At 46.8% G+C, this 22,757-nt stretch overlaps 1 protein-coding gene across 9 annotated transcripts in view; it reads left to right on the top strand.

Annotated features, from left to right (window-relative positions):
- Nucleotides 1–22,757, top strand: part of TMEM40 (transmembrane protein 40) — a 64,360-nt gene that overhangs the window by 38,276 nt on the left and 3,327 nt on the right. For 3 of the 9 annotated variants that reach the window (XM_053218933.1, XM_053218926.1, XM_053218925.1), the window contains exons 2-8: nucleotides 11,655–11,735; nucleotides 12,390–12,533; nucleotides 15,835–15,924; nucleotides 17,513–17,566; nucleotides 20,003–20,038; nucleotides 20,405–20,437; nucleotides 20,838–20,885. In XM_053218933.1, the coding sequence (XP_053074908.1) occupies nucleotides 11,663–11,735; nucleotides 12,390–12,533; nucleotides 15,835–15,924; nucleotides 17,513–17,566; nucleotides 20,003–20,038; nucleotides 20,405–20,437; nucleotides 20,838–20,885 (478 nt within the window). In that variant the 5' untranslated portion in view covers nucleotides 11,655–11,662. The remainder of the gene's footprint in view (nucleotides 1–11,654; nucleotides 11,736–12,389; nucleotides 12,534–15,834; nucleotides 15,925–17,512; nucleotides 17,567–20,002; nucleotides 20,039–20,404; nucleotides 20,438–20,837; nucleotides 20,886–22,757) is intronic. The other 6 variants (XM_053218930.1, XM_053218929.1, XM_053218928.1 and 3 more) reach the window with 3 other exon arrangements.

Here is a 22,757-nt window from a genome sequence, read left to right on the forward strand (position 1 = left end):
GGTGACATTTTAGCTGTGCCTGGAAGGTCAGACACTACTTTGACAGGGCATGGGCAGGCCTGGGGCTGGACACCGAATGGTCGAGAGTAATAGGAGGTCTGTAAAAGAGGAAACTCACATTCACTGAGCCCTGCTAAGGGCAGGCCCTGGCCATCTTTCCTCCCTGTGGTTCTACCGTCACCAGTTCGCAACTGAGATCACTAGAGCTGAGAGAAGGGGACCCGTCTGCCCAAGGACATCCCGTGCACAGGTGACAGGAATGTGGTTGGACCCTGGTCCATCTGCTTGTATACACTATACAAATGCTGTCTTCTTGCTGTTCCTGTCGTAATAATGACCAAAACTGCAGTTTTGATAGCAAGAAAGAAGAACAGGGGTGCTGAGGAGAGGAGGACTAAGGGAGTGAGGTAAGGAGGCTGGAGATTGGTTAGGTACTAGCAACTGGCACAGGGCTTCATGAAGGAGGTGGCATTTGAGCTGTGCTTGGAAGGTCAGATACAAATTTTGACAGTAAGAAAGAATGACCTAGGTCTGGAGGCCTGACGTCATCTCAGCTGGCATTTATTTCACGCCTGCTTTATACCAAGCACTGTTCTAAATGCTTTACGTGTTTTAATTCATGCCATTTTCACAACAACACTATGAGAGAAGCACTATTATTGTCCCCATTTTACAGATGAGGAAACTGAGACAGCGAGAGATTAATTTGCACAAGATCCACAACTAGAAGTGTCTGATAGGATCCAGGCCCAGATGGCCTGCCTTTGAGGCACAGGGAAGGATATTGCCTTGCCAAGGTCTTGTGGTGGGTTAAGGGTAGATTCTGAACCAGGGCTCCTGGGTGGCTCAGTTAAGCGTCTGACTTCAGCTCAGATCATGACCTCATGGTTTGTGAGTTCAAGCCCCACATCGGGCTCTCTGCTGACAGCAAAGAGCCTGCTTTGGATCCTCTGTCTCCCCCTTCTCTCTTCCCCTCCCCTGCTCACTCGCTCTCTCTCTCTCTCTCTCTCTCTCTCAAAAAAAGAGTAGATTCTGCACTAAAAACAACCATACATACATGTAAAAACCTGAAACTCATAGATACAGGGAACAGATTGGTGATTTCCAGAGACAGGGCCTGGGGATGGCTGAAATGGTCAGTCAAAAGGTACAAACTTTCAGGAATAAAATAAATAAGTCCTGGGGATGTAATGTACAATATGGTGACTATGGTTAATAATACAGTAGTGCATATTTGAAAGTTGCTAAAAGAATAGATCTTAAAAGTTCTCATCATAAGAAAAAGAATTTGTAACTCTGTATGGGAACATATGGTAACTAGACTTACTGTGGTGATCATTTCACAATGTATACAAATATTGAATCATCATGTTGTACACCTGAAACAAATATGATGTTATATGCCAATTATACCTCAATAAAAAATTTAAAAAAGAATTTTTTTTAATGTTTATTTATTTTTGAGACAGAGAGAGACAGAGCATGAATGGGGTAGGGTCAGAGAGAGGGAGACACAGAATCTGAAACAAGCTCCAGGCTCTGAGCTGTCAGCCCAGAGCCCAACGCGGAGCTTGAACTCATGACCACGAGATCATGACCTGAGCCAAAGTCGGCTGCTTAACCGACTGAGCCACCCAGGCGCCCCAAAAAATTTTAACACAATTAAATTTTTAAAAAAGAATAGATTCTCTAGACAAGTGATTCTCAAGATTCTCAAGTGACTTTTGCCCCCGGAGGACATTGGGCAGTATCTGGAGACATTTTTGACCATCACAACAACTCGTTGGGGGATGCTCCTGGCATCTAGTCGGGAGGCTAAACACCTTGCACATACAAAGAATCATCGGTGCTGAATGTCAGGAGCGTTGAGGTTAGTAACCCTAATCTAAACTGGTCAGAGAGTAGGGAATCTACCCCAAGTTGAGGGCTTAGACTCTGAACTGGGAGAAGAAATATGGGAGGCTTCCAAATGAAGCCTGCACAACAGGCAATGCTGCTGTAACAAATAGACCAAATCACAGGCTCAAATAAGAGGGAAGTTTATTTCTGTGCATATAGCTGATCAGAGGCAGGTTCAGGTGGGCTGGTGGCTCTGGGGCATGAGGCCTTTCCAGGCTTAGATTTCCTTTTGACTTCTTGCTCAGGAATTCCCTGGGGTATTGGCTTGTTATGCATGAAGGAGATTGTTTCACTTCCCCCCACCCCCACCCAGTGTCTGAGTTCCAGCATATACAAAGCAGGAAAGAGGAAGTAGAATGCAAGCAGAAGTATGCCTGGAGCTGACACCAGACTGTATCACCTGTGAGCATAGATTGTCAAATCTTTAGGAACTTTGGACGCTGATTATTAAGCCCAACCTTTATTAAGTTATAGAAATGTACAATTAAGGGGCACCTGGGTGGCTCAGTCGTTTGGGCATCCGATGTCGGCTCAGGTCATGATCTCTTTGTTCACGAGTTCGAGGCCTGCATCAGGCTTTCTGCTGTCAGCGCCGAGCCCGCTTTGGATCCTCTGTCTCCCTCTTTGTCTGCCCCTTCCCCACTTGCTCTCCTTCTCAGTCTCTCTCAAAAATAAACATTTTTTAAAAAGAATGTTTTAGGGGCACCTGGGTGGCTCAGTTGGTTAGATGGCCAACTTCGGCTCAGGTCATGATCTCATGGTTTGTGAGTTCAAGCCCCGTGTTGGGCTCTGCGATGACAGCTCAGAGCCTAGAGCCTGCTTCGGGTTCTGTATCTCCCTCTCTCTCTGCCCCTCCCCAGTTCACATTTTCTCTCTCTCTCTCTCTCTCTCTGTGTGTGTCCAAAATAAATAATAAAAACATTAAAAAAAATAAGAATAAAAAGTTTTAATAAAAAAATAAATGTACAATTAAAGTATATTAAAAAACAAAGTTAATACGTGCTGAAAATGTATGACTTCCTAATATATTTCACTACTTTCTGCTATTACCTAGGCACTTGAGATTTTCATAGGTAGATTTTCATAGGGTAGAAACACCACATAATGTGTTCTATGGTACATCCCTTCCCGACTCTGCACTCCATGACCTCATATTGGTAGCTTGAAATCAGTCATGGTGGGAGTATTTATGTTATGCCCAGAATTCGTGATCCCCAAATACCGCCAGGGAGCCGAGTCCGATGTAAAAGCAAAAGAGCCTTTATTCGAGCTAGCTCGAGCTCAATCCCCTACCTGCACCGACGCAGCAGTGAGATACCAGGGAGAGAGAGCGAGTTTCAAAAGGACAAAGGTTTTATTGGGGCCTAGGAGCAGTTGGTGAGGTAATGGCCATGGCCTCAGCCGATTGGCTGGGGAAGGGTCCGAGTCCTGTTAGGCAGGTGAGGGGGGGGGGGTCACTCAAGGGGAGGAGGTGTGGTCAAGGTGAAGGACACAGAACAGGATGGAGTCGGCTGGTGTAGGCCCGCCCTTTCATTCCCCCCTTGTCATGTAGCTTAGGGACCCAATCATGGGACCGGCTGCATTTATGGTGACAAGGGAAACAGAGTTTGGAGGTTTACGCAAAGTTCTGGGAAGCAAGTGTCTCTGGGGTGGCTCTGGGAGGTCTGATTAAGTATTGTCCCCGAGCTGGTGTCTATGATCTGCCAGGTGATGTTTCGGGGGGCGTGGGGACTCCTGGCAGCATGAGCAATGACAAGCAGAGTTAACAGAGTTACCAATATTAGGTGGGTCGAATGCGCTGTAGCTTGAGCTTGAGCAGGTTGTGTTGGTCCCGACTGATGGCCCATCGCGTGACTAAGTCCTTCCGGATGGAGGAGGGGTCCGCTGGCCGAACGTGGGTGTGATGGACCCAGGTCGCAATGCCGTCTACTTTGAGAGTGGTGGGGGTTGTCAACACCACGATGTAGGGTCCCTTCCAGCGCAGCTCTAGGGTCTCTCGGTGGTGCCTCTTGACGTAGACCCAGTCTCCTGGCCTGTACTGATGAGGTGTCGGGGTCGGGCCAGCCTCGTAGATGGCACAGAGGCGCGGCCAAATGTCCTCGTGCGCCCTCTGGAGCCCTCTCAAGGAAAGAAAAAGTTCTTGATCTTTAAACTCAGCAATAAGTTCAGCTCAAAGACTGGGAATAACAGGGGGTGGCCTCGTAGGGAGTAAAACCCAGAGTGTAAGGAGTGTTTCTAACCCGGTAAAGGGCGTCCGGTAGGAGAGTCACCCAGTCCCCGCCAGTCTCCATGGTTAATTTGGTAAGGGTCTCTTTGAGGGTTCTATTCATTCTTTCTACCTGTCCTGAGCTCTGGGGCCTATAAGCACAATGTAATTTCCAGTTTGCCCCCACCGCCTTGGCTACTGCCTGTGTTACCTGCGAGATAAAAGCTGGTCCATTGTCTGATCCTACCATGGCAGGAAAACCATACCTGGGTAAGATGTCTTCTAGTAGCTTCTTAGCCACCGTCTGAGCCGTTTCATGCTTGGTTGGGTATGCCTCCACCCAGCCAGAGAAGGTGTCTGTAAATAATAAAAGATATTTATAACCATACTTTCCTGGTTTGACTTCAGTGAAGTCGACTTCCCATTGGGCTCCCGGTCTGGTGCCTCTGAGCCTGGTTCCTTTTTTATTTGATGTGGCTCTCGCGTTGGTGAGTTGGCAGGTCTTGCAGGCAGATACAACTTGCTCTATTTTGGTGTCCTGTTGGTGAATCTTGATTCCAGCATGTTGGATTAAGTCTTTTAATTTTCGGGCCCCCATGTGAGTAGACCGATCGATGCATGTGCTCTAATATTGAGACTCCGAGCCAGTCTGGCAGCATGAGCACCACCATCCCTTTATCTCCTGGGCCATGGGGAGTTTCTTGATCCGCTGTAACTCCTGGGAGTATTTGGGCTGGTCTGGTAAAACTGGGTCTCCCGGGTCCGGTAGTTGTATGGTCATGGTGGGGACTGGAGTAAGGGCTACTGCCTTGGCTGCCTGGTCAGCCTTTCAATTACCTCTAGCTACTGGGTTATCAGCTTTTTGGTGCCCTTGGCAGTGGATAATGGCTAGCTTGGCAGGAAACCATAAGGCCGTAAGCAGGTCAGTAACCCCCTCTCCTGATAAATTGCCCCATGAATATGAGCTGTGGCAAATGCATAACGGCTGTCTGTGTATATGTTAAACCGTTTTCCAGCTCCCAGCATCAGCGCCTTGGTGAGGGCTATGAGCTCTGCTCGCTGGGCTGACGTTCCGGAGGGTAGAGCCTCTGCCCATACGGTGTCCGTTTCGGTAACCACCACTGCACCCGCATACCTGTGTCCGTCTCGCACAAAGCTGCTGCCATCAGTGAACCAAGTAGCCTCGGCATCAGGGAGGGGCCGGTCGGTCAGGTCCGTCCGGAATCCATGTACTTGTTCCAGGATTCCCGCACAGTCATGTAGTGGAGCACCTAGGTCAGGGTTGGGCAGCAGGGTTGCAGGATCGAGGGCTGCACTGGGGTGGAACCACACTCGTGGAGGGTTGAGTAGGAGTTCTGGTAACGAGTCATACATGTGATGCTCATCCATCTATCCGGAGGCTGTTTCAGGACCCCTTCAATGGCGTGTGGGGTCGTGATCCAGATCTCCTGTCCTAGGGTCAGTTTGTCTGCATCCTTGACTAGGAGTGCTGTCGCCACAATAATTCTTAGGCATGGCGGCCAGCCGGCAGCCACTGGGTCTAGTTTCTTAGACAGGTAAGCCACTGGGCGGTTCCAGGGGCTAAAGGCTTGAGTTAGAACCCCTTTTGCTATTCCCTTATGTTCGTCTACAAAGAGGTGGAAGGGCTTCGTAATGTCTGGTAGGCCCAGGGCTGGGGCACTTAGGAGGGCCTTTTTTTAATTGATTAAAGGCAGTTTCTTCTTTTTCAGCCCATTTAAATGTTTTCCCCTCTTTGGTAGCTTCATATAGGGGCCTGGCGATCTCAGCAAAACCTGGAACCCAGAGGCGGCAGTAGCCGGCTGATCCTAGGAATTCCCTCACTTCTCTTCGGGAGGTGGGAGTAGGGATCTTTAGGACAGTTTCTTTTCTGGCATCTGATAACCGCCACTGTCCGCCCTCCAGGATATATCCCAGGTAACTTACTCTCTCCCTGCATATCTGAGCCTTCTTCGCGGATGCCCAGTACCCTAAGGCCCCCAGGGTAGGCAGCAGTTCCTGGGTCCCTCACTCACAGTCTTTTGGCCTTGTCGGCAGCAATCAGGATGTCATCTATGTACTGTAGGAGGGTGAGGCCAGGGTGCTCACTTCTGTACTTACCCAGGTCCTCGTGTAGTGTCTCGTCGAAGATGGTGGGTGAATTTTTGAATCCCTGAGGTAGCCGTGTCCAGGTGAGTTGCCCACTGTAGCCCTCCTCCGGATCATGCCACTCGAAGGCGAACAAGAGTTGGCTCTGGGGTGCCAGCGGCAGACTGAAGAAGGCATCCTTTAAATCTAGTACAGTATACCAGACCCTGGAGGGCGCCAAGGAGCTCAAGAGAGTATATGGGTTGGGAACAGTTGGGTGTATGTCCGCGACCCTCTTATTTACTTCCCGGAGGTCTTGTACCGGTTGGTAGTCATTTGTGTGAGGCTTTTTGACCACCAGTAGGGGGCTGTTCCAGGCAGACTGGCAAGGAACTAGTACCCCTAGGCTTCGTAGTCTCCGGATGTGTGGCTGGATCCCCTTCCGGGCCTCCTGAGACATGGGGTATTGTTTGATCCTTACTGGACTCTCTCCTGGCTTGAGCTCTACCAGGACTGGGGTCCTCTGAGCGGCTAGTCCCATCCCCCCCGTCTCTGCCCAAACCGAGGGGAATTCTTGTAGCCATCTGTCTATATTATCCTCTCTCGGGAGCGCCTCCTGGTGGAGGAGGTATTCATCCTCCAGTTTCATGGTCAGGACCTGGATGGGGTGGCCCTTGCCATCGGTGACCTGAGGCCCCCCTTGTCTGAAAGTTATCTGAACTCCAATCTTGGTCAGTAAGTCCCGTCCTAACAGCGGGTAGGAGCATTCTGGTATTACCATAAAAGAGTGGGATACCCAGCCCGTTCCCAAATCTACTGTTCTTCGGGTAGTCCATGAATACTGGCTCATACCAGTTGCCCCTTGTACCCAGGACTTCTTGCTGGCTAGTTTTCCTTGTGGGGTGTGGAGGACCGAATGTTGTGCTCCGGTGTCGACAAGGAAGTCAACAGGGGTCCCCTCCACTTTAAGAGTTACCCTGGGTTCGGGGAGAGGGTCCGAACCCCGACTCCCCTAATCACTTAGTTCATCTAGCTCTAGGACTTTTACTCGATCAGTCTTGCTTCCCTTCCCGCCGGCCCTTTTTGGACAATCTCGGGCCAAATGCCCTATCTCCTTGCCGTATGCTCACTGATCCTTCTGCAGCCTCTGCTTCCCCCCCTTGGTGGTTCTTTTACCTTTTCTTGCATCGTCTGCCAGCTGCTGGAGACGGCGGTCTCATTCCTTGGGGAAGTCAGCAGTGGTAGCTAGTAGTATTCTGGCCAGGTCTCGAGTCTGCTTACTGCTGGCAGCCGCCATGGCGCGAGCCTGCTTGTCCTCAGGAGGCTCCCGGTTATTATATACCTTTTCGGCTACCACCAGTAAGTCCTGCAGACTTTTTTCTCCTAGTCTATCTATTTTCTGTAATTTTCTCCTAATGTCTATGGCCGATTGGTTTACAAAGGCCATGATAACAGCTGCCTTGCTTTCCGGAGCCTCTGGATCCATGGGAGTATAGGTACGGAATGCCTCCATGATCCGTTCTAAAAAGGCAGCCGGAGATTCACCTTTTCCCTGTTGTACATTTCCTACCTTGGCCAAATTGGTTGGCTTTCTAGCAGCCATTCGGAGACCCCCCATTAGAGTCTGGCGGTAGACCCGGAGCCTCTCCTTACCTTCTCCCGTGTTGAAAGCCCACTGGGGCTGAGTTAAGGGGAAGGAGGCATCTATCTGAGCCTGGTTGGTGGTGGGATTCCCGTCTGCGCCTGGAACTAGTTTTCGGGCCCCATTGAGGATTCTTTCTCTTTCTTCAGTCGTGAACAGGACCTGCAAAAGCTGCTGGCAATCGTCCCACGTGGGCTGATGGGTAAAAAGAACAGAGTCTAATAAATCAATAAGCCCTGCTGGTTTCTCGGAAAACTTAGGATTCTGAGCTTTCCAATTGTAGAGGTCACTAGTGGCGAAAGGCCAGTAGTGATGGGGCTGATTCCCCTCCGAGTCTGGGAGTCCGGTGGCTCGCAGGGGCAGAATAGTGGAGTCGGCGGCAGAGGTGGATTGCTCCCTCTGAGCCCTTTGTCTGGTAAAGGGCGGGCTTCCCACTGGAGTGTTTCCACCTCCCGCTCTTGGAACAGCGTCTGCATCCCCCGGAGGGGGAGGATGGTGTTCTTCCGGCATCCTAGAGGGGTTATACGGGGGAGGAAAAATTAATTCTTCTTCAGTACCCCCCCGTAGGACAGGGTAGAGGGGTGCTGAAGGCTGGGTAAGACTTTTCTTCTTCTTTGTCCCCTGCAAAGCAAGAATGGGTTTGGCTCCAGAGGGAGCGGGGCTAGGAAGGGCTTAAGCCAAGAGGGTGGGTAGAGGGGTAGTCTGAGTATGTCCCATAACGTCCATCCAGTAAGTCCACAGAACAAAACAGAGAAACACAAAAACAGACAAACAGAGGGCCCCTAGAAAGTCTTCCAACTCCATGGAAGCAAAACTGAAAGCTAGCTTAGACCTTTGAGGGGATTCCACGTCCCTCCAAAACCGATGAGGGGATTCCACGTCCCTCCAAAGACGACGGCCTCATGCCAACCAGCGGGAGCGACCCGCCTCGTCTCAGACCTTTGAGGGGATTCCACATCCCTCCAAAACAGATGAGGGTATTCCACATCCCTCCAGAAGGGAGAATCGGAATGTCTTCTGAAACTCCGGCCCGTGGTCCTCCAGCGCGTCCACTTAGACCGCGTCGGGCACTACCAGAATTCCAGAAATGAGCTCACACAGAAAAGACAGAACAAACAGACAGACACTAACCGTGGCCAGTCAGGCTCTCTGGGTCGGGGGTCCCTCTGGGTTCTTGGGGATTCCGGACGAGCCCCCAAATGTTATGCCCAGAATTTGTGATCCCCAAATACCGCCAGGGAGCCGAGTCCGATGTAAAAGCAAAAGAGCCTTTATTCGAGCTAGCTCAAGCTCAATCCCCTACCTGCACCGACGCAGCAGTGAGATACCAGGGAGAGAGAGCGAGTTTCAAAAGGACAAAGGTTTTATTGGGGCCTTGGGCAGTTGGTGAGGTAATGGCTATGGCCTCAGCCGATTGGCTGGGGAAGGGTCCGAGTCCTGTTAGGCAGGTGAGGGGGGGGGTTACTCAAGGGGAGGAGGTGTGGTCAAGGTGAAGGACACAGAACAAGATGGAGTCGCCGGCATAGGCCTGCCCTTTCATTTACACCACAGAAAATAGTCACCTCTACAAATCAGAGCTTGATGGTTCGTTTTGTTGATGGTCTAAATGTTAGAAAGTGATCAAGAAAACACTAATAATGCAGATTCAACCTAAAACTGGGTTGCACCTATAGCCATTACATTGTAAATAGCACAAGTCGAGAAAATAGTCTTCCGGAATTTGAAAACTAATGCTATTCAGCAAAGAAGTTGCTCATATCACTGACAAACTGTGACAATGAATGCCTTGGTTGTTTCACTTTTGTCTTACTCGTTAATGTGAAAGAAAATATCAGCTGACATTTACATTAGGAGTATTCACGATCATCAATCGTGTCGGCAACTTTTTTGCTGAAACTGATAGTAATCAATAACTTATAGTAGTTTGATTTTGACACTATTGCTGATGATGGACTTATAAAAAACTGATAGCAGGTTTTGCAAGAAATTCCAAATCACACTGAAGTTACAGGTGTGTGGGATTTGCAATAAAGAGTACTGTATATTTTATTATTTGTAAACTGTATGCTATGCATTTTTTACATCAGTAACTTATAACAAATGTGTGTGTGTGTGCATGTGTATGTACTTTTTTTCCTGGAGAGCCATTAAACAGTTACTGTCACACCACCACACGTATCACATCCACACACATTCCATTGGCAGGAATGTAGTCAAATGGCCACACTTAGCTTCAAGGGATGCTGGGAACATAGTCCGTAGCTGGGTGGCCATGTGCCCAGCTAAAATAAAAGCTTTGTAGGGGAGCCCTTCTCCATATATCTTCCCCACCGAGAGCACTAGCTGACTCTGGTCAGCCGTTTGGATTTTCCAAGGCCACAGTTATGGCCTTCTTGTACGTTCACCCGAAAGCCACCCTCCAGAGTTACCTCTAGCTCCCTCTCAGAATTTCAGGAAAGTACGGAGTATAGTGTCCTGATGGGATAGATTTCCAAACTTTGCTCTTCACCTTCAAGTGCCTGCTTCCTGCCCTTACTGTCACCATAATCGTGGATTCTGGAATTCCATGGAAATGCATGGAAATGCTGGAAAGGCATTCCAGCAGGGCCGGACTCCAGAGTGGCCTCTGAGTAGTTTTGTGCCCCAGACCAATGTTTTGAGGTGTATTCATATGGGTTCTGTGCCTCTATAAGATAGGGGTAATAAAAATACCTTGAAGGGTGATTGTAACAGTCAAAGGAGACAATATTTGGGGAAGTTTTGTTGTCTAGAAACTATAATCCAAATGTGAGGAGCAATTAAGCCAAATTCCTACCTGACTTTGGTTTGTGATCAGGCTCAGAGAAGCCCTTTGTAAAAGGGCTTAAGTACCGATATACACTGATATATACTATTCTGATATTGGCATATTACATTTTTAACTAAGGAAAGATTCTTGGCTATTTTATTACAACAAAAGCAATACTGTTAAAAATTTAGAAAATGTAAAGTAAAAATAAGAAACGAAAAATACATTATATCATCACTCAGAGATAACCACAGTTTATATTTTGATAGAGCTCCAATAACTATTAAATCGTCGTGTTTGTTTATTTGGACTCCCACCTACACCCTCCAACCCCCCAATAAGATCATGTTGAAGAAAGTCCCAGACATCATATAATTTTATCATAAAAATTTCAGTATTTATCCTTACATTTAAGGACACTTTAACTCAATATAACCTTAATATAAATATCACACCTAGGGGTGCCTGGGTGGCTCAGTCGTTAAGCGGCCAACTTCGGCTCAGGTCATGATCTCTCGGTCTGTGAGTTCGAGCCCCGCGTCCGCGTCGGGCTCTGTGCTGACAGCTCAGAGCCTGGAGCCTGTTTCAGATTCTGTGTCTCCCTCTCTCTGACTCTCCCCTGTTCATGCTCTGTCTCTCCCTGCTTCAAAAATACATAAAATGTTAAAAAAATTTTTTTAAATAATAAAATAAGTAAATAAATATCACACCTAAAAATACATGTTTGGGGCCAGGGGGCATGTTGGTTATCTCTGTACCATCCACTCAATTGTGCTGTGAACCTCAAACTGCTCTAACAACTAAAGTCTATTTTTTAAAAAAATAAGTAAGTTACCAATATTATCAAAAGATGATCATTATTTAAATTTCCCTAATTGTATATTCTTTTTTTATAAGTTGTTTTCTTGTATTTTTGAATATTGGGTGTTTGTCTTTTTCTTCTTTATTTGCCAAGCTGTTTACACATTAAGGGGATTAGCTGAGGTGAAATTAATTATTATTGTTATTCTAATTACTTACTGTTATTCTTCCAGGGAAAACCATGGAGACTTCAGGACCTTCTTCCCAGACTCAAGATCACAGTCGAGTCCCTGGAGAAACAGAAGATCTGGACTGTATGTTTGCCTCCTCTCACCCTCTGGGCAAAGCCACGTGGGAGGTAGAGTCCAGCAGTGCTGGTGGAACAGAAGGCTTTGCTTAGCTCATGTTTCACAGTGGCTCAAGTCACAGTTGAATCCTCTGGAGAAGTAGTGTTTTACACACACACACATGCACACACACACTTGGTCCAGTCTGTCCCCTAGAACTCTTTAGCTTTGCAGACCCTCAGTTGCTTCCCAAATCTCAAGGGGGTTCTGGGGACTTAGGAGAGGGTCTCGCACTGGGGAGAGTCCCGAGAAGGTGGGAATGGTCCTGCTCGGCCCCAGAATGGGGGATGAGAGGGTTCGCTTGACCAGATCATACCTGCCCTGTAATTTACAGTGAATCCTACATTGGCAACACAGTCTAGTGACCTCTGGGCAGGATGGGGGCTGAAAAGCCCCTCTCTAGTCTCCATATTCAGAGAAATTTATGCCTTGGGCCTTCCTAGAGCCCCTGAGGCTTCTGAGAACTCTGATCTCCTGCACCTTCCACTGGCCCTACATGTTTGGGAAAAGATCCCAGCCATTCCTGGCCCCCAAGTCCAAGGAGACACCTGGGGAGGTCTTGGTGGTCTCTGGTGTAGGAAGGGCAAGAAACACTCATCCTTGCCTATGTGTGCCTCCCAGATGGAGAGACGGATCTCCACAAGCAAGACAGGGAAGCTGGATTCTTTCCTCAAGAACAACCCAAGAGAGACAAGTGTTTTTCCTCCTCCTCCTCCTCTTCATCTTCCTCCTCCTCTTCCTCTTCGTCATCTTCCTCTTCTTCAGGTATAGCAAAGATTAGTACATATGTATATATATTCGTAATATTATTCAAGAAAAGCATTTACATGAGAAAACAATCCCCCATAATCTCCTGCTTTGATACTTCAACTCTATTTTTCCATATTCCCTTCCAGACCCCACCTGTCGATACATGCAACTTGTACACAGTTATAACTGACCACACAGACAATTTGGTCCTCTGTTTAAAAATTTTTGCTGTCATATCCTGAGTATTCTGTTATTCTGTGATATCTTTGCAGCTAATTTTCATGCTTCCCAGAAAGCCCCTCAAGCGGCTGCGTCTCATGTAAAGTAATTTTAGGCTTTTCAGGAACACTCTGCTGTTGAACTCAGTGCACCAGCCTGCCTAGGTCCAAACCCTTTCTTTGCCACTCACCAGCTATGTGTCCTTTCGGGTAAACTGCTAAACCCAATGTGCCTTGGGGCCCTCATCTATAAACTGGGGATGATAGCAAAAGCTACTACCTCATGGAATTGTGGGGAAGATTACATTCTTTACACATCTAAAGTCTTAGCACCTTGCACTTGGTAACAGCTCCAAAAAAAAAAACTGTTAAGATTATCCCCTGGAGTGCCTGAGTGGCTCAGACGGTTAAGCATCAGACTCTTCATTTTGACTCAGGTCATGATCTCGCAGTTTGTGAGATGGAGCTCCATGCTGGGCTCTGTGCTGTCAGCCAGAGCCTGCTTGGGAGTCTCTCTTCTCCCTTTCTCTCTGCCCCTCCCCGACCTGTGTGCTCTAAATAAATAAATAAATATTTAAATATCTAAAATTAAAAAAAAAAGTAGGAAAAGGAAGAGAAAATACATTTATAACTCAGTGAGGTAAAAAATCTGCTTACAGGGGCGCCTGGGTGGTTCAGTCGGTTAAGCATCCAACTCTTGGTTTTGGCTCAGGTCATGATCTCTGGGTTTCATGTCGAGCCCCACATCGGGCTCTGTGCTGGCAGTGTGGAGCTTGCTTGGGATTCTCTCTCCCTCTCTTTCTGCCCCTCCCCCACTGCACTGTTTCTGTCTCCTTCAAAATAATTAAATTAAAAAAAAAAAAACTTAAAAAAAATCTGCATGTAAGTAGACCCAGACAGTTCAAACCCTTATTGTTCGAGAATCAAGAATGGATATACACACCCATCCCCGATTAGGTTTAGCCCTGGAAGAAGAGTTTCCCGGTATTAGGGGGCTCTTGCTTGTCCTTTTTTTTTTCTCCTCCCTGGGTGGGAGGTGACATTCTGTCTTCCCATTCAGGTTGACCCTTGGGGGTGCTGCTCCCCTACAAATATCCTCCCCCAAGTGTGACCATAAGCCCCTTCCCTCAGGTCTCTGCAGCACACATGGGACTGCCTGTGATTAGCAAAACTGAACACTAAGGAAAAAGCAACAAGAAAAGAAACACAGAAGCACAGAGACATGCTGATATCGGGATTCTGATCTCTGATCCACAAAGGCTGGTCTGCTGCTAGAACTCACACCCTGCCCATGCTTTGGGCTTTGCTGGTGACCATTAGCCCTTTCGACCCCAAGCCTGGCTGGCACTTCACTGTATCCTCAGCCTTCCTCCATACTGGGGACCCTAACTCATAGTCCAGCAGCCAGTACTCCTCTCCCTATATATATTTTTTTAATGCATCTTGTTGCTTTTTAATTAAAACTTTTTATTGTGCAAGATTGCACATAGAAACACTGTAAAAATGTGGAGCATATAAGGAAGTAGAAAGAAGAAGAAAATCACCCTGTGCTCTGTCACCCAGAGATAATCACTGAACACATATTACTGTGTTTCCTTACATTTATTCAGTAAATATTTGTTAAGCACCAACATGTGTCAGGCTCTGGGATGGATACTGGGGTACCAAGTAGCAGCAAACTGTGACTCTTTCTGCCAGGGTTACTTTTTTAAATAATCGAATTAGAGAGCACATATAAAAATTGTCCTCATTTTAGAAAGCATTTACTACTATAATACCTTTTACAAAAAATTACATATTTTGAATACATCATAGAGAAAGCTAAAATAATGTTCATTTTTCATGTTGAGGGACGTTGTCCCTGGCCGATAGAATTTGGAATAATGTTTTGTTTCATTTTCTGTGTTGTTTTATATTTTGCAAAACGCAATGAAAAAGTTTTTTTTACATTGATTAATATTTATAAAATACAGAAAAGAAGAAAATAGAAGCTAACCAAAATCCCATCTTCTGAGATAAATACTGCCGTTGCAATCTTTTTTTCTTAATTTAATTTATTTTTTAGAGAGAGAAAGAGGAGCAGAGAGAGGGGGAGAGAAAGAATCTCAAGCAGGCTCCATGCTCAACGCGGAGCCAGACGCAGCACTCATTCTCAGGACCCTGAGCTCATGACCTGAGCCAAAACCAAGAGTTGGAAGCTCAACCAACTGAGCCACCCAATCACCCCTGCTGTTGTAATCTTGATGTACTTCCTGATGCCTTTTCCTCTGTACCTAGCTGACATCACATATGCACTGATTTTAAAACACAGTTAATCTAGCTTCCTGGAAATTTAAAATTTATCCACGATTAAGCAGGAGCTCCGCAAGCACACTGAGGGACATTCACGCTGCCAGAGCCATTCAGTCATCCTCAGGAAAAGGGAGTCTTCTGGACATGAAGCCAGGAGCTCCTGGCTCCCAGGCCTGAATTCCTGCAACACTGACTGGTCCAAGTGCTAACAACTCTGTCATTCTTCAAGTCTTGATCAAGCTCCTCCTCCTGGCTGGGCACCCTTAGAACAGTAGGAACCCAGGCCTTGTCCTTCAGGGGTTCAAGATGGTTGGAGAGACGAACACCATCACTGCTGGCCCTCATGCCCACTGTGTCAAGCACAGATAGCTGATGCGATCATAACCCAGATGAGGGAGGGTGATGATGAGCGTGAACTGGGGCAGTTAGAAAAGCCTTCCTACTCCTTAATCTTCAAGATAAAGGAGACAAATGGGAAGGGCCTTCCCAGTGGGAGCAAAGATGATGTGGGGACACAGAGATGACACAGCCCCTGTGCTTATCATAGGATGCCTCAGGTGACCTCATCTTATCTTCATGAAAGCAACAGTGGAAATATTAAATGAGTTGTCCAAGATCACACAGAAAGTTTGTGGCTGATCTCCTACTCCTCCCTCACCACCGCCCCTCCCCCCCCCAAACAGTGCTCTTTGCTCCAGACCACACTCCTCATATAAGCTAAATTCTGAGAACAAACATCAGAACGAATGTATTTCAGGCTCATGCCAGGCTGAGGTTCTCCTAGAGTTTGTGTTTGTCCCTTGCAGGGAGCAGTGATGAGGACCAGCACCCCAGAGTAACCGGAAAACATCGGCAGAGCCAGGGGGCTGGACACCCCCCCAGGGACAGCTCACCTGGTAGGCGATAAGCCTTGCCATTTCTCCTTTGCCCACCCAGCTCCTGATTGAGTTTCGCAGTGGGAATGAGCATACCTGCGTGAAGATGTTCTTCACAGGGTGCCTGGGTGGCTCAGTCGGTTGAGTGTCTGACTTCAGCTCAGGTCATGATCTTGCTGTCCGTGAGTTCAAGCCCCGCATTGGGCTCTGGGCTGACAGCTCAGGGCCTGGAGCCTGCTGCTGATTCTGTGTCTCCCTCTCTCTCTGCCCCACCCCCGCTCATGCTCTGTCTCTCTTACTCTGAAAAATGAATAAATGCTTAAAAAAATTTTTTTAAAGATGTTCCTCACAGCCGTGTTTATAGTAACGCACCAATAGCAAGCAGCCTCGTGTCCAACGACAGCAAAATACACCCTTCCTTGGCTACAGTTCTGTTCTTCATACATCTCTGAAGTGACCAAGAAAGATGCCAAATTATATGACTGGTTTGATCTCATATATACTCTGTAAAAATTCACACATACGTGGCCATAAATAAGACTGGAAGGAAAAATAGCAAAGTGTCAGGAGTGGTTATCTCTGGATATCTCTGGATGGTTAAATTGTGGGTGATTTTTGGCTTTTGCTTTTTTGGCTATAAAAATTATACAGTGAACGTGTTCTATTTTAACAACCAGAAGAAAACTTCTGCAAAAATAAAAAATTTAAATACATTTTGGCCTAAGTGGGTTGTGGGAAGAAAAGAGCATGAGGCGAAGAGTCTGTATTAATGCCTAGTACAGAACCTGGCACACAGAACCTGGGAGATGTTTAATAAATGCTGCCCAGGAAGCTAGAGTTGAGTTCTGGGCTCTATTTCTGAAGATAAAAGTGATTATGATTGCAGGTTTTGGTGACAGATCTGGGTTTGAACTCTGGAATTGCCACTTACTGGCCGTGTGACCTTCAGGGAATAATTTAACTTTGTGACCCTCAGTTCCCTTACCCATAAAATGGGGGAAGAAGAGATACTCATACCTTCTTCATTGGATTTCCATAAGGATCTAACAAAATATTTTTTTTTTAAGTTTAGGTTTTTATTTTGAGAGAGCACACAAGCAGGGAAGGGGCAGGGAGAGAACCCCAATCAGGCCCCACACCGTCAGCACAGAGCTCAAGGCAGGGCTGGATCTCATGAACTGTGAGATCATGACCTGAGTGGAAATCAAGAGTTGGATGTTTAACTGACTGAGCCACTCAGTCACCCCAGGGTTCTAACAAAATGTTAAATATAAATATCTAAGTTCCGTGTTGGTACATAGTAAGTGCTCAATAAATGGCAACTCTGACTATTGATTTTGAAGGAGGCTCAGGTCCTCTCAGATCCTCAGGACCTCTCAGACCCAGGTCCACGAAGCTGACCACAGTCACCTCTGAGCGTGTGGGGGGAGTCAGACAGCATAAAGGGAAAGTACTTGTGAAGGCTGTCTTGCCTCTTAAAGACTGCCAGGCTCACCCCAACACAAACAAGGCTTATGTTACTTTTTAAGACTTCAGATGTGTGGGAGATGGAAGCTGTCCTGGGATACTGTGACTGGGAAGAGCTGGCTAAAAGGATGTTTCCATTCAGGTGCTGTGCATGAGGAGCCTGACCTTTTGAAGGACGAGCTTCAGCTCTATGGAGGTAAGTCATTGTCCAGTGGCCTTGGAGAAAAGGGAACTACACAGAGACGTGAGCTCTCTGGACTTTGTGGGACAGAAACAAGATCACGAGGGTGTTTCAATGGGCTGAAAAGTGCTAGGAAAATATAGGAAATATGGCCAGATGAATGGTTAGAACATTGGCGGATGGGGATGGGGACAAGCATTTTCTACCATGGGGAGACTGCCCCAGATTCTCTTCTGAACTATAATCTTGACTTGCAGGGCGACCTAGATAAGTCGGCCAATCTTTCTGGGCCTGAGCTTTCCAACCAGCGAAATAGAACATGATTAGCACGCACTATCTTGGAATAGTGGGCTATGTACACATGCATGGGAAAATTAAGGATCTGATCTCTAAATACTTCATGGAATAATCATCTCGACATAGTGGTTATTACAGCAAGGAGTTGTAAACATGGCACTTTGCTTGGTAGCACTTTGATGCAATGGGGGCAATTTGTAGGAATGAGCCAGTTTGCCAAAAAAGCCTAACAAATGTGTACTGCAGATACGAAAATGAAAACCTGTTTAACTTTGTTTAATCCAACATTTCTATAATCTACATAGTCTCCTAACACCTGATAATAAGGTGTTAGATAATAATTCTAAGAAAGGTAAACAGAATATTTTAATTTCTGCATCAAGATATTACCGGTGTCTTCCTCTGGGTGGTAGCATTGTGGGTAAATAGTTAATACTGTTTTATTTGTTTGCCTGAACTTACTTTTTCTTTCTTTCTTTCTTTCTTTCTTTCTTTCTTTCTTTCTTTCCTTCTTTCTTTGTTCCTTCCTTCCTTCCTTCCTTCCTTTCTTTCTCTCATTCTTTCTCTTTCACAAAGCCAAGTATTACTTGGTTTAGGAAAATGTTTTTAATTACTCAAGTACTGTGGGAATGGTTTCACTGGGTGTAAAATGAAAGAGAGAGAAACAGTTACATTTACATATATTTAAAAATGTTTTTTTCTCATGATAAAAGTAATTCATATTCACAGAAAGGTAGATATCACCACAGTTTGTGAATTTGTGAATTACTTTTTCCCCCCAAGACCTAGGAGATTCTAAGTAAATTACACTCCTAGAGTCTCATTAATTCATACTGTTCTCGGTGTTCTCCGTATCCTCAGTATTGACCCCTCAGGTCACCTGCAGATGATGTTTCCTATTTGCATATCAACATAAAGACCTATTTGCATAAAAACAGTTCAGCATGTTTATTGTTGTGTGCTGAGTGCCCTCTTCTGATGTTCGTGTCCTGAGGCTGACCCAATGAAGAATGGGAAGTGTACAGGTGTGGTGACTACCTGTTGGAGGGGGGGTGGGGATGCTACAAGGGGTTCTCCCTGCCCTTGAGGGAAAGGATTGACAGGCTGGGAGAGAGGTCCCCAGGAACTAGAATAAGCACCAAGAATCAGGATGAATGGGGTGGGTAGGCCACCCTAAACCAGATTAATTGGGGAGGCAGCAGCTCGGGACAAGTACAGAGGGCTCAAATCAGCCTCAGCCGCCCAGACAAGGAGTTCAACACTCAGCAGGGTGTGGGACCAGAGTTACCAATGTGCAGCCCAGCTTGGTTCCCATGAACTCAGGGCCTGGTGGGGCTGGGCCACATGGCTAGGTGTCGTCATCTGCATCTGTGTAGTCATGAACAGGCAGAGGTTGCAAACTGATGCCCACATGTGTGCAGATGTGTTTTATCTGGCTCAAGGAGTGTTACTATTATTATTATTATTATTATTATTATTACATTTCATCAATTATACAACTCCTACTTTTTCACATTTAGATATCTCTAAGGTCAGGATGCATCTGAAAATTGCTGGCAACTTACAATTAAAATTGGCAGTGGTTTTCCTTACATAGAAATATAGAAAATAATGTCATTTCTCACAAAGGATGTCTTTGATTCAGTGGAATACAAGAGATGCCCACCTTTTCTATAATCAAGAAGTTAATGTAGGGGCACCTGGGTGGCTCAGCCGGTTGAGCGTCTGTCTCTTGGTTTCGGCTCATGTCATGATCTCATGGTTCGTGAGTTTGTTCCAGCCCTGCATCGGGCTCTGTGCTGACAGTGTGGAGCCTGCTTGGGATTCTCTCTCTTTGCACCTCCAGTGTGTGCTCTCTCTCTCTCTCTCTCTATTAAAATTAAAAAAAAAAAGTTGATGTAAAACCTGGATTTCTGGCCTCTTGTGGGAAATTGGATGACCTGTAACACTGGACAGGCCTTTCTACAGTGGCTTTTGGTGGCTGGTGGGTAGTTGCCCCTCGAGATGGAATAGCCCTCCAGCCTGCTCCAGTCACCTCTTGGCCCACTCAGATCAAATGGAAAGTCTCTGAATAAGATCCATCTGCCCCACAGTATAACTGCTCCCCACCCAGAGGATAATGGATATGTGATCGCTGATTTTCCTTCTGTGTAGGTGTCCCCGGAGAGGTGGTGCCCTCTGGAGAATCAGGTGAGTGTCCAGTTAGGGGATAGGGGTTGTCAGTGCTGATGATGAACAGGTCTGGGCGTTTCGTTTCCCCTGAGAGAGCCAGCTGCTATCAGGGTTCCTGGGTGTGAGTTGGGGACTCCAAAACCACTTGCGGACCCGGGGCTCTGACCTGGGCTCAGTCAGGCAGGGGCCCAGTGCAGATTAGAAAGGGGCTTTAGGCAAGAGGCAAGGGGATTTCAGTCAGCAATCAATAGATAGAAAGATCCCTTGGGGGCTGGAGAATTTGACTCGGGATTTTCAGAGGTGACCTACTTCCTCTGCTAGGGTGGAGGCACCTGTTAAGGGACCAAGCTAGCCTGGCATTAATGTTGAGTTTCTGATTTCCAGGACTCCGAAGGAGAGGCTCTGACCCAGCAAGTGGTAAATACACAAACTCCAAGAGGAGAGAGGGAGGTGGCCTCCATTGCGGGGGGGGGGGGGGTGGGTTAGGGCAGGACCAGACAGCCTGAGAGGGTGGGTCAGTCAAGCAGGGACTACATCACCAGCCAGAGTGTCACCTTGATTCTGGGAAGGGCTCTCCAAGCTCAGGAGAAAGGAAACAGAATGTAGACTCAGGTTGGGTAGAGAGGAAGGGGTCAGTGGGGCTCCCAAGGACAGACACACCCCACCTTCACAGCTTTGCCCTGATTGGCCCTGTGGTGAGTGCCCTCTGACCCAGGAAGAGGAACCCAGGAGAGCCGGTCTGAGTGAGGCAGAGAAGAGAAAACCCTACCTGGCACCCCTCTTCAAAGTAAACACTCATCTCTCTCTTGTTCCTAAGGAGAAGTGGAAGCCTCTCAGTTAAGAAGACTGAATATAAAGAAAGATGGTAAGTGGGTGCCTGGGTGGCTCAGTCAGTTGGGCGTCTGAATCTTGATCTTGGCTTAGGTCATGATCTCATGGTTCATGGGACTGAGCCCTGCATTGTGCTTTGTGCTGACAGTACAGAGCTTGCTTGGAATTCTCTCTCTTCCTCTCTCTTTGCCCCTCCTCCCCCTCAAAAAAAATTAAATAAAAAAAAAAAAAAAAAAAAAAAAGATGGTCAGGAATTTCGTGTCCCAAAGCTATTTCTACCTGTCTGACTGGTCCAGATTTCTATGGTTAGAAAGTCCACTGGTGGCCTAGAAAAACAACAATCACAGCCCACCTCTGTCATGTGTGGTGTTTGCAAACACCTCAGCTTAGAATCATGGCAAGAAGGTGGTATAATGACTCCCATTGTGCAGATGTGGAAGCTAAGACTCAAGGATGGCGTGTGGGCTTTCAGCTAGCCAGTAGCACAACCTAGACTTGAACCCTGGTCCTGTGCTCTTGCTGCTATACATGGAGTCAAGGGGATGATAAATGCCCCCCAGGCCTCTGGTCATGATAGGGAACTAGAGGGGGCAAGGAAGCCCTGAGGTTAGATTAGCCTAGACTCTAGAGAAGGAGTGATAAGAACTGGAAGGAATTCCTTTGCTCTAAGCCTGGAATCTGTGAGGGCTTTAGGGAGAAGGATGAGAAAGAGATGTGAGACCAACGTGTTTGATTAAACAAATGGAAGTTGTCCTTAAAACATTTAGGGTTGTTGCAAAAGGCCACCTTTAGGGCGTAGGACACCTGGGTGTGAGCCCCTGACTCTGTCTCTGTCCAGCTAAAGGAACCAGGGCTTTAGAACTTTCCTGGGCTATGAAATGTGCCTCACGGGAATAACACTGAGATTCCCAAAGTGCAGGACAGGCATTATACCCGAAAGCAAGAAGGTGATTCCCCTTTCCGCTCTCCTTCCTAGAGCATGGTCTTAGTTTGGAACCCCTGTGTCTTTAATGCCACCCTGTCATTGTCATTGTCCTTCAGACACAGACAGCAGAGCCTCCTCTCATCATGGCCCCTTGACCAAGTCCAGGGCCCTATGTTCTCTCCCCAGTGCCTGGCAAAGCACAGGGAGGCCTCACTCCAGAGCACACCTGAACACCTGCCCAAGGCCCAGACCCTAGTCTTGGCTCCTTTCCACATCTGTGTTAGCTAGGAGAACCCTCCAAGCCTGCAATTTCACTTCTGGGCATCGGGCCCACAGAAACACGTGCACAGATTCATGTGTAGTGATGTTTGTGCAGCATCAGTGGTAACAGCAAAAAAAAAAAAAAACACTTCTAGGTTTATCAATGAGGGACCAGTTAACTAAATTAGGTTAAGTTTATACCATGGAACACTGTGCAGCCGTCAAAAAGAACAGGGCAGATCTATTATGTTCTAAGATGGAAAGATGGTCCTAATCTATCCATGAGATGAAGAAAGCAAATGATAGAGCAGCAGGTGTACAAATTGGTCCTGCTTTTTTAAAAAAATCAAGTATAGTTAATACACGGTGTTGTATTGGTTTCGGATGTACAATATAATGATTCAACAATTCTATACATTTCTCATTGCTCATCACAATAAGTGTGCTCTCAATCTCCTTCACATATTTTACTTATCCCCTGCCCCCCCCCCACCTGCCCTCTAGTAACCATCAGTTTGTCTTCTGTATTTAAGGGTCTGTTTTTTTGTTTGTCTCTCTTTTTTCTTTGTTTATATGTTTGTTTTGTTCCTTAAATTCCACATATGAGTGAAATCATATGGTATTTGTCTTTCTCTGACTGACTTATTTCACCTAGCATCATTCCCTCTAAGTCCATTCAGGTCCTTGGCTGAGTAACACGCATATCCACTCAACTCTCAA

The sequence above is a fragment of the Acinonyx jubatus genome, chromosome A2 (assembly GCF_027475565.1).
Source record: "Acinonyx jubatus isolate Ajub_Pintada_27869175 chromosome A2, VMU_Ajub_asm_v1.0, whole genome shotgun sequence".
NCBI classification, from domain to species: domain Eukaryota; kingdom Metazoa; phylum Chordata; class Mammalia; order Carnivora; family Felidae; genus Acinonyx; species Acinonyx jubatus.